Source organism: Pseudopodoces humilis, chromosome 8, assembly GCF_049639895.1.
Source record: "Pseudopodoces humilis isolate 2021_Gansu_Grassland_sample_001 chromosome 8, ASM4963989v1, whole genome shotgun sequence".
Classification (NCBI taxonomy): Eukaryota; Metazoa; Chordata; class Aves; order Passeriformes; family Paridae; genus Pseudopodoces; species Pseudopodoces humilis.
This window is the reverse complement of record NC_142207.1, coordinates 10,858,480-10,870,528: the sequence shown is the minus strand read 5'-3', so window position 1 is coordinate 10,870,528 and position 12,049 is coordinate 10,858,480. Positions and strand designations below refer to the sequence as shown.

The 12,049-nt window shown below is 44.9% G+C and overlaps 1 protein-coding gene across 3 annotated transcripts in view; it reads right to left on the bottom strand.

Moving 5' to 3' along the window:
• SEMA5B (semaphorin 5B) overlaps positions 1-12,049 on the bottom strand; it is a 264,661-nt gene that overhangs the window by 23,998 nt on the left and 228,614 nt on the right. For 2 of the 3 annotated variants that reach the window (XM_005519650.3, XM_088058505.1), the window contains exons 14-19: positions 9,531-9,712; positions 6,398-6,541; positions 4,778-4,925; positions 3,379-3,604; positions 2,518-2,736; positions 466-636 (exon numbers count right to left, since the gene is read on the bottom strand). In XM_005519650.3, coding sequence (XP_005519707.1) covers positions 466-636; positions 2,518-2,736; positions 3,379-3,604; positions 4,778-4,925; positions 6,398-6,541; positions 9,531-9,712 — 1,090 coding nt within the window. Of the gene's footprint in view, positions 1-465; positions 637-1,913; positions 2,025-2,517; positions 2,737-3,378; positions 3,605-4,777; positions 4,926-6,397; positions 6,542-9,530; positions 9,713-12,049 lie in introns of those variants that run through there. The other variant, XM_088058507.1, reaches the window with a different exon arrangement.

Here is a 12,049-nt window from a genome sequence, read left to right as displayed (position 1 = left end):
CAGAAATAAACAAAGGCAGTTCAAAACCAGCACAGATCTAAACCCCATCCCCTGAGCTGTAGCACATGCTGATCTGTTTTCTGTAAACAAAAAGGAAGGACTGTCCCTTCAGCAACTATACAGTTTGCTGCCTCATGATTCCTTTTGTTTGTCAGGTCAACTTCCACATTGAAGAATTGAACTCCTGTTTTTTCAGTTACTTGAAAGGGATCAACCATTAGCAAAATTTTGCTTGACCAGCACCAGAATGCCAGAGCAAGGGCCAGTGAACAGGCAAAGAGAAAGAACTCTGCACTGCAGTTAACGCTGGGATGTCTCTTTATCCCTTGGCTCAACAGACATTGAATAAATGACCAAAAAACTTTAAACTGGTGGTGTTTCTGATTTGTTTTTTAAACATTTTGCAGCTGCGCCTTGCTCCCAGCAGCATGGAAGCCAGCTGGAGCGGGGATGAGAAGCGGCTACCTTGGCAGGGGTGTGTGTTGCAGAGGGCCTCCTCGGTGTGCAGCCCGATGCAGATGTCCTCCCCGCTGGACGGAGCCGGGTTGGTGCAGGTCCGTGTGCGCTGATAGTGCCCACCCCCACAGGTGGCTGAGCAGTGAGACCAGGGAGTCCAGCAAGACCACGAGCCTTTCACTGGAGGACATTGAAAAGCAAGCACAGACAGGTAGAGGCCATTGGTTACTCCTCTCACTGTGACAAAGTTGGAGAGCCCCAGTGTCTCACCTTGAACATCCACCCTGCTCACACTAGCAAGCAGTTTCCTGCACCCCAGGACATTTGGGCCTGACAACAAGAACTTCACGTCAGGAGAGTGTACAAATCTACTTCACTCTATGGATGCAGAATGAAATCTATGCAGAAGAAGACTGCATCATAAAGTGTCAAAACCAGAAACTATTCTTTGTTGTAATCATTAATGTTCACTAAAATATTCTACTCCATTCTATTCCTTTACTTTTTATAAAACAGCATTGCTGCTATTATTTTTACTATTATTATTATTATTATTATTACTAATACTACTACAACGATTACTATGTTGTTTCCTGAAACTTCATAGCAACAGCAGATTTACTTGGGAAAAAAGTGCTGTAGCACCGAAGTGGAACCTACATGGCACCTTTCTGTGGAAGGCCCAAGTCCTCTAGTTCCAGTGTTCAGGAAACAGAAACTCAGAGACTTTATTTATTGACCCTGCTCATTTCAGGGACATTGGGCTAGGTGACCTTTAAAGGTCCCTTCCAACCAAAACCACTCTATGATCTAAAGCATAACCCTGTAAGAGGTTAATAATAAAACTAGGGAGGGACTTAAGATCCCTGAATCCCCCACCCCCACCCCTTAAACTGCCTGGTTTGCAGGTCCACATGCCATTAATTCAAAAGATAATAACCTGATGACTTAGAGCAAAATAAACCCAGGATTTGTGTATACACATTGAGTGAGGCAGGGAAGGAGGGAGACACAGAGAAATAGTAATCATGCACTCAGAACAGATTGTAAAACATCAGAGTGTCTGAGGGAAGAAAACAGCACAGAAAAAGGGCACAGACATTAGTGAAAAGCCACTGAGAGCTTCCAAAATAGTACTAATAGCTGCCTTTATAGTGCTAGAGTTATTTCCTTTTTATAGGCCATAGAGTGCAATATTTGACACTCCTGCTATGCTCTTGCTGCACATTCTGATCATATCTGCATTTGAATTTTATCTTTGTACTGAGTTTTGGAATCGTAATAGTACTACTATAATAGAGCATTTTCAAGTATAGCCCACAAACTGTATTGCCAGAGGTAGACAATTGCTGGAGCTGCAAAAAGGCAAGGTAATTTGTGTAAGATCACTTAAATTTACTTTAGCCAGTTATTACAGAGCAAGGAGAAAGATAAGTGAGAGAGAATACAGTAGTCAATGGTCTATTACTACTATTCTGGACCAGGGGTGCAACATAAACATGAGGACAAACTTGAAAACCAGGAAACCAGGCAAGAATACTCCCTGCTGGCTGTGCAGGAAATGGTAACTGATGTCAAGAGTAGATGCCCATCGCAAGAACAATACGTAAGCAGGAGAGGGGGAAGAAACAAGTGTTCACAAGAAGAACCGCCACATCAAGCATCTCTATACAGTTTTAAGCCACATTTATTAAGCCTGCCTCCTCATCACGGAGCACATGCACCATGATGCCCTCCACTGGATGGAGCATCAAACCTTCCTGAAGCAAAGGATTGCTACAAGCCACCATACTACTTCCTCTAGAGGATGTGGCTGTATTACCCTCTGAGCCAAGGTGAAACCTAAGTCAGCACTACAGATAACATATGTGGGTCATTACAATAGCTTCAAAAAACATAATGAAAAATCCCCCAAATTTAAAAATAAAAAAAAAAAATGGCTACTTAGAAATACTGATTTTGTGGTTGTTGCTGTTGTTGTTGCTCTACCATTAAGATTTGGGAAAACACCTCTGAATTAAAACACTTCTGAATTTTATGCAGGAAGATGATCATGGTTACCTGGGCAGGGGTGAGGATTGCAGTCTTGGTACTCCATCGCTGACCCCACACAGGGCAAGCCACCATTTTTAGGTTCAGGGTTTGTGCATGTTCTCTTCCTGATCCTAAAGCCCAGTTCACAGTCCCTGGAGCAGGAAGACCAGGCCCCCCAAAAGGACCAGCCCCCATTGATAATCCGTGCAGAGGTCTTACCGGTCTTGAGGAGGTCATCAACAAGAGCTTCAAGGAAAACAAACAAGACACCATAAGATCACAAGCTAATCATTTGTTGGGCTTTTAAAAAGGGGTTCAGCTCATGAATAAAATCAGGATCTGTATGCCCTGTAGAATAGTTCCTGTTGAAAGTCCTTGGCAAGAGTTTTTTTCCCCCAAAGGTACAGCTAAGCTCGACAGAAAAATAAATTTGTATCCATACAATTGAGTCTGCTGGTAACCTTGATAAATGACCTCCCTGGGCAGCAAATTGTGGCAGTCCAGGCTGTGCCCTCAAGATGCTGCCTTGCATCACAGCAGTCCTGCATGGAACAATCTGAGAGACAGTGCACAAGGAGAGCTCCAGGGAAAAAGAAAAGACACACTGTCCTTAGAACAGCTCTTCTTTACACCCTCATTACTCGCCTGTTGTCTTTAGGGCAGCCTAGCAGGAGCAAGACCAAATCTATACACTGCCATAAGCAAAGAACTCATGACTCTATATATGTGTCACAGGGCTCTCCCCATCCCTGCCACTCTGCAGTGACACCAGTCGTACATGTTGACACTACTGAAGACACAGTCAAGGGTTTCTTGTTCCAAGAGCATCCCCCTTGCACCACCACACCTAGGCCTGCCCCATGGTCCCTCAGAGCTGGCAGGACGTACAGTCAGTGTCACACACTGCGGAGCCATCGTTGGGGCAGAACCGACTCTCAGTTTTCTTCCTCCCAAACTGCAGCTCGTGGGGGTCTGGCAGCTGGGCCCGGCACGTGTAGCGGAAGCGCTGCTCCTGGCGGGCACCATTCTGGGTGATGTTCACAGGCATCCATGGGGTCCAGGGTGTGTTCCTGCGCACCTCTGGGCAGCTCTCCGGGTTGCAGGTCTTATATTCCTGGCAAGAAGGAAAACCACTCCCTCCTTACTCATTAAACAGCAGCAGCCTATCTGGCAGAGGCTTATTTACACTTCAGAAAATACGGGTGTTCTCTCTGGATCTCAAACAATCCCCACCCACCTTATCTGACCTCACAGGAACAAGTCAATGCTGGGCATGGCAAAAAATGTGAGTGTGGAGGCAGCGGTGGTGCATAGGTGGACCTCAAGGGTAAACTGTGCTTGCTTTTTTTATGTCTCCCTTAGGTTTGTGTTTCTTTGCTGACTCAAAGTCCTGTGGGGCTTCGACGTCTTGGTTCATTATGGGCAGGAAAATAATTCAGGCAATAGACAGTAATAACAGCAAACAAATTTTCTGCTCTGACCCTGAGATGCTGTTTTCAGGTCAGCCTAGAGGAGCCTCAAGAGGACAAAATATCAGTAAGGTTAATTCCTTGAAAGTTTATAATTTTATTTTTAATATGGGTTTAGAGTAGAATCTTCTTACAATTATTTTTGTTTGGTTGGCCTTTCAAACTCTCTAATTAAGGTTATGAATCATTTGTCATCTTTGGTCTAGAGCAGCCATCAAACACAGATAACATTCTGGCTGGCTGGGAATGGGGGGATTTGAGGGTTTTGCAATTCTCATCACTAATGGGAGGAATTCCAATGACAAACATTTGTGTTCTTGATTTAAAATAACTAAATAAACAACTCCTTTATGGCAGAGGGGAAGAAACGTAATGCTTCAGGACTTCATGAATCTAGTGTAAATGCCAAACAGCTTGTGAAGAAATGGGAGGTTCCAGACCAAGTCTGCTCACACTGAAATGAAACCCCACAAAACCAATTAAGACAGTTGCATGAAACCGCTGCTGGAACAGAAAAGGGAAAGTAAAGAGGGCAAATGGGGTGTTGGACCTGTTGTTTACCTGTTACATGTTACCTGTTACAGGTATGACAGTGCAATACATTTCCTCTGTACACCAGTCTGCTAGCCTAAATCTGCCCTAAATCTGTCCCCTCTGTTTCCAAGTTCATTTCAGCATCGTCTGCAGCAAAAACTGAGGACAGCATTTTCTTCTTGCTTGAGAAATAAAACCACAATGGAGAGAGAAGCTAAATACCCCATTCCTCGATGCTACTGTCAATAGGTGCCCCTCATGCAGTATCAGTGAATAATACATACCACAGCACAGCCTGGACATGTGTTTCCATTTTCACAGGACCTCTGTCTTGAATGAATCCCTCCACCACAATTCACGCTACATTTATTCCAAGGTCCCCATGAAGACCAAAAAATCGGTAATGGACATGGACTGTTTTCATTACAGAATCTGAAAAAAGAGAATGCATTGCTCAAAAAACTCCATGTCAGCACATCCGAGGGACGAAATGGTGTGAGATGCAAGACTGCACAGTGCATTTGGGTGCAACTGATGCATGCACAGAGAGCCAGCAGAGGCTGACGCAATGTCAGATTAGCAATATTCCTGCACATGGAGAGAAATGTAGCCTTTGTACCAAATGGGAGTGGTTAATCAGGCTGAGCTCAGTGAGGGTGAGATGGTTAGAATAAAATGGTCGAGATAAGTTTTCTTAAGGGCTCTTCTCAAAACTTTTCTACAAACACTGAGTCCACAAAAGAGCCCACAAACTGAAGCGGAAATGTCACAAAGAGAAAGTGGATAGTAAATATTCTGAATGGGCTGAATGGTGAGAGTGATCTGTCACAAGTGGCAGATGCTAAACACCTGACAATCTTCTCTTCACAAAATCTGGCTTTTACTGCTGCCTTGACCCTAACAAGCTAGAGTTTGCAACTGGATCCCATATGCATCTAAAAGCAGGCCCTAAGTGAATGCTATTTCATGTTTTGTGTCAAAAGTAACTGTAATTTTGTTCAGCTTTTTAATCAATATTGTTCTCAAATTTAATCAGACAGAAGTGCAACTGACTCAGAGGTAATCTTTAAACCCAAAAAGGACCATTGTGAATGGACACAAATCAAACCAAACATTAAAATGTCTTGAAACATGGAAGTTAAATGAATTTCTCTTTTTATTCTGAGAAATGCAGAGACATTCGTCTTAGTGACCACTCAAGGGGCAAGCAACAGCCTATTGCCAAGTAGAAGTGGCCTTTAATGAAATGTCAGGCCTGGAAAGAAGTTGGGATGCCTTGAAGCATGTATTTCATAAGGGGCCAAGCTTGAAGAAATGTTATAGTGCAGAAGGCTCTGTAGGTTCAGAAAATATAGGGTTTTAGTAATTTTGTGTGAATTTTTCATAGTTTAGAGAGGAAAAAAAGATGTTTTTTCTGATACCATGCCCTGCAAACATTCAAGCCTGAATCTGTGAGTTTTGCCTTGAACTGCTTTAGGAGCATCAGCACAAGTAATAGAGACTTGGGAATGGTGCAACTGGCAGTGAAAGCTGCACATACTCAGCTGCCCCTGCAGGGACAGATCAGAATGGAGAGCCTGTGTCTATAAACTCTACAGTGCCAACAGCAGGTGCAGTTTCTCCCTTCAGGGAGGAGGTCAGCCCTCTGTCTGGGACAGGAGTACTTGCAAAGGTCTGAAGGCTCTTGCTTGGGTATGAGGGCAGCTCTGAAGTGTCTGATGTTCACAGGCTCACTGAAAGAGAGTGTCCATGCACATAAACAGCCGCATCCCTCCCAGGCTCTGGGGCTGCTTCCGCTCTGTGCATTGAGCCCAACAGCCTCAATCTGCCTTCCCAGCCACCACTTCCAGCTGCCAACACTACAGCCACAGAAATGAACACACACCACCATGGACAACCCTTACCTTTCCTCCCTGCTCTGTCCAACACAGACTCTGCCCCCGTACCGTGGTGCGGGATTGCTGCAGGATCGCTGCCGGACCTGGAAGCCGATCCCACAGGAGGTGCTGCATGGGGCCCAGGAAGACCACGGTGTCCAAGCGCCATTTCTAGCAAAAAGGGTGGGAGAGAACAGAGTATGGGAGAAGTGTTGAACTCATGGGAGAATTGATTTTCCATTTCAACCAGACTTTGTATCAGGGTTTTTTTTAAAAGGCAGTTTCAAAAGTGCTTAGCAGTAGCCTAATTTTCCTCCCTTTGAAGTCTCTTAAGAATTGCAAGGAAGACAACTAAGCCAATGCTGAATGATTCTGAAAATGTCTCCTAGGATTTTACTGGGCAATAGTGTAGTTAGTGTAATTTTCATTGACTATTCCCTCATCATCTTCCCCACATATCATAACCCTGCTCTTCTGACACAATGGCTGATCCCAAAGTTCTATGTCCTGAACTCTTCTGCACAAAGAGCTCAGGTTTTGAGGATCATGAATGCCAGTTGTGCTGAAGGATGTAAAAAACCTACCCTCTGCTAATTCAGAAGGTACTGATGCTTTAAATCTTTTACAGCAACATCATTGCCAGCTCCCATGTTTTTATCACAAACCTCATAATATTTTGTGTTTTCCTAAAGCCTTCAGCATTGAATCCTATTAAGTGGAAATCTCAAATTTCATTACAAATAACAATAATTGCTTCTAGCTTTCATGGCTGCCTGCAGACGTCACTGTAGTGTGACCTTAAATCTGTAGAAACCAGAGGCAATTAAGAGCTCCGAGGCAGGATCGAGTTTCATGGTTTAATGAGTGATCACATCTCTGCTGAACAGTGGTAACACAGCCTGAAGCCAGCTTGATGTAAAACCCCCTAGTTCACACCTCAGCGCTGGGGACATTGGCAAAGCTCCTGTGAGAGGCTGAGCACAGCACGTGCAGGTGCCTCAAACATGTGCTTACACAGAAGCCAACATTTTCATCTTTAAAATCTTGCATCTATTAAAGCTCACCTTCCTCTGATTTGGCAGCACTGGACCTTGAAGCAGGAGAGGAGGAACCATATCTCATCTATTCTGTGCTGCAGGTTTCATTTCATATGTAGCCAGTGGTAATGCTCTGTCTTATAAAACTGCCTAATCTTGACACTTCAGTGCCTTAAGCCAAAAAATATCTTTCTGGGGTGTGTTTTTTAATAAAGAAAAACCTTTCTAAACAGTCTAGTCAAAAAACCAACTCAGGTGCTCTCTGACTCTTGAAAGCTAAGCTTGAAAACAGATGTTAATTTTCAAAGCATTTACTGAACTAATAACACTGCTGGCAAGAAATATTTTCTGGCATAGCACCAATCAGGGCAGAGGATGAAAGTTAAAACCCACATTGCCCTTCACAGTTTTTGTATTTTTTATCAACTCTTGCCTGTTCTTGCCAGCTTTATTTCAGAATCCTGATAGATCTTACCTCCCTCCTCTTCTTGTTCTCTCATCCCTCTCCCTCTCTCCCTTTCCCTCTCCCACCCCAAAGTCAAAGAACAAGAAATCCACTCATACAAAAATCCTACTATTCCATATTATTCTCCTATGTTTTAAAACACCTAACATCTCCCCACTCTTTAACCCCAAAGAATGATTATATGTAAAATAATGAAAAGAAAAAAAATCAAATGGAAGGTTGCTCTTACAGCTGCAAAAAGGGCAAGTAATTTATACTGAATTTCTACTGAAGAAATCCTGAAAACCCCAACAATTCTCAACATCTATTTGTTTCAGGATTCTTAACAGAAATAAATACACCTTCCACTTTCAGAACTCCAGCTTTTTAATAGAACTCATCTTTAAACATCCTACTCCCTCTTTGCAGAAAGAAATCTCAATGCCATATGAAGTCAATTAAAGGAAATTTGAGGGCTGAAGCGGATGTAGGATGACCAGATGTCCCTATTTTTCAAACCATGCTGTTTTCGTATGTCTTAAGATTGAATAATCTGTTTTTCATCCCGTTCTTAGAAGCTGTTCCTGCCTCTTCTGCCATCAGAGCAGTGCTGAGAAATCCATCCCACTGGCATGTTTTCCATTTTCCACTGACAGAAAAAGCTTGCCTGGGGAAAGCTTTGCTCAGCCCATGGTGGCAGCACAGGGGCAGGAATGTCTGCACACCTTTTGGGCAACACAGCCAATAACTGGAAGGAGAGATGCCAATTAAAACATGAGTATTGCTGAACTTTTGGTGCCAAGTCCAGCACTGATCTCCAGGGATGAGTCAAGAGGCAGCTGTCTTTGATGGAATGAATGTTTATGAAGATAAAGTAGATAAAAACTGTATTGACCCAATATTTACCAAAATCCTGGCTGCCCCCACCCTGATTAAATAGTGCTTACACTACTGCATCATCTTCCCTTGAGTCATGACATGAGGTAGTCTGAGGGTGGTGGGATGCCACAGACACAAACATGGCTAGGTTTGGGCATCCCACAGGAGGACATTCAGCTTCCATACGGCCAAAGCTGAGCTTCAGGGTCCCATGGGCAGGCAGCACTTCAGCACGAGCTGAGCTGCCTGTGCTGTTCCACCGCTGTCCCAGCAGCCGCCTCCTGCACCCGCTGGCTGCCAGAGGATGACGTGCTGCTCTCACCTGCCCAGCAGACAGGCTGTGCTGCAGACAGGTCACAGACTCGCAGAACAAGGCAAACAAGCCTTGCCTGGAGCTAGGCTCAGCCCTGTCCTTACAAGTGTTGTTCTGAAGTAGCTCTCCTTGGTTTTGGCAATGTGGCCTTGGAACCCAAACTCTGAAAAATTATGAACTTATTGCTTTCTCTAGTCTGCTGCTCATCTGGCTGACAACTACCTCTGCCTTACCTTTTCCTTTTGGGTCACTACTCATTGTACAGCTGAGGGAAACCAAGGCACAGTGTAGTGTACAGGAATTTGGGGTGCTCATCTTCCAAGAGCCTTGGCTGAGGGCCCTTCACTCACAGCCCTTGGGTTTCTTCATTTTACACTGACTGGTCCTCACATACCTGGGATACAATGATGTGCTCACAAGGAAGGATCTAAGCTGTGGACAGACACAAATCTTGTTCCCTTAAGAAGCACAAAGATGTGGGGGTACCTTGAACAGTTTGCAACCTCAATCCTGGCCCCTTCACAGCTGCGACCTCCACAGCGAGGACGAGGACTATCACATGAACGTGACCTACACATACAGGAGCCTGTGCTGTCCCCATCTGAATGCTCACACAGTTGCCATGGGGACCAAGGCCCCAGTCTTCCATTTGTTGTCAGATTTTTCACCTAATTTTAAGAGGAAAAAAAAAGTCATTAATAGTTAGTTTACATTTCTGGAGACAGGCCCACAATAGAAATGCCAAACAAAGCTGCCAGGGGGATTAGGATGCATCTTAGATGGGAGCTGCCTGTGCTTGTGAGCAGGATTCAAAACACAGGGTTGTTTTCAGACAATGCCACATGAATATTTACCCTCCAAATTCCACGCCACATACCTAACATGTGCACACAGGCACTGAGCCGACCCAGCCAGCACCACACCACGAGCAAGCATCCACCTGCCACACCACACAACCACCACACTCCCTGTTCCACACTGCACAGCTTCAGCCTTTCAAGCAACACCATAGCCAGTACTGACTGACCCCACTCCATCATATTCCAGCCTCTGCAGGGCTTCCTGCAGAGTGTTTTCCAAGTTAATGTTCATATAACCATGGTGACCAGCTGACACTGGGGCCTCACTGAATTTGGCCCTGTCCGAACCTGCAGTAAGAACTGTCTCCCTTTCTAAACTGAGCTGTAGCCTAAATGGCCATGTGAATGAAGAACAAAAAGCGAAGATGATAGTGACTAACATTAATGTTGAGGATCACATAGCCACCTAAAGTGCAAGAATTCATCTTAAGATGATTTATAGACCAGACCGCACTGCTATCTGTTCCCTCTGCCCTTTGCTTTATACCTGCACAGCCCTCAACAGGCTGGGACTTGACAGCTTCCTGCACACTGCAATGAAGGAAAAATACAGTAGTCCTGGCAGACCAAGAGCATGAGAAACAGAACTATTTCAGGGCTGGTGACAACTCTCCAGTAGACAGGGTGTCAGAGCTTGCTCTCCTGTGTCCTGTTTTAACCAGTGCTTCTAGGGGAGCCTAAAGCTGCAGGCTGGGGGACAAGGTTGCTTGGGCCCTTGCTCCCAAGGCTTTCTAGAGAGGATTTGTGCTACCTGCTTCTCCTGGAATCACTCCTTGCTACTGCTGCTTTCTTTTGCCCACTCCACCAGTACTGCAAAATCCTGCAGCCCAAGACCATGTCTTGAAAGTTTCCCTGAACACCTCTGTCCTGGCATCTCCTCTGTTACTGACTTGAGAAACATGACACAGAAAGGGATTGGTGCTGGTCCTGCCTGTGTGCAGCTACTCCCTTGTAACAACACAGCACTATGATGCACTTCTGCCCTGGTGGCTGCCTCCAGGCTCCCCACATCTCCCCACCCCATGCCCCAAAGTGCCAGGCCTTGCAAGCAGATGGCACAGATGGTGGCTGCCTGCAAGTGGCTCATGCCCATGGGGGATCCGTGTGGTGCTGGGTGCTCAGCAGCTTTGGTAAAGCTGCTGGCAAAGGCAACACTGGATTTGGCCTCAGTGCTGCACGCAATGGAGGGTGAAAGAAGGAAGAGGCTGGGCCCCTGGCAAGCAGCCCTGGCCCCAAATCTGAGCCAGCTACCCTGACAAACCCCACTGTGCCATGCTTCACTGAGCTCTGCTGCCAGCATGATCAGCCTCCTGGGCTGCCCCAGAGGGGGAATGATTGTTCCTGCCTTACAGACAAGTAAACCAAGGCACAGAGGGGCTGTGAGCCTGCTCAGGAGTCATGCAGGGATCCAATCACAGCCATGGGAAGAGTGCTTTCCAGCACTCATCCTCTGAAACATGCTGCTCTGTGCTTATTCTCCAAGATTGGCACTGTGCTAAACACTCAGAATGTACCTCTGGTGGCTTGTCATCTTCCCCTCTCACCCATCTACAGCAGCATCAAAAATATGCAGCAGTGGCATGGAAGCAATTTAGATCTGATATTGCACTCATCAGGCTGCAGCTGGGGGTTTCAGGCATCTGCTGTAAGCCTTTGTTTGTAATAGATTATCATGTAGTTGTAAAAATTTGCTCTGGGCTGCAGGTTACAAGGCAAGATGCCCACAGAGGAGATGACTGAGCTTTGTTGTCGTTGAATTTGCTCTTTTAAACATTGTTTAAAATCAATAGAGTTGGGTTTCTGGAAGTTGGAGGGAGAGAGTCAAAATAAGTACTTTGAGATATTTAATACTAGATTTTTATCTCCTTTTTTTCCTCCTGCCTTACAAAAGTCATACTTCAAGCACTGGATCATTTCTATTAATTTTTGAGCCAGAAAGCCTTGCTGATTCCAGCAGGGAGTTCTTTTCAGAAATCAATGGTATGATATGGCCTGTGGCATCAATTTAAAAAAAAAAAGCTAACAAATAATTATTGGCTCTCAAGTGATACTGGGAAACAACCCAAAAATTAAACAAATAAGCAACCATAATCAAAATGCTGAGATTTATAAACATGTCACACTGTGAGTGTGGGAAGTTTTTAT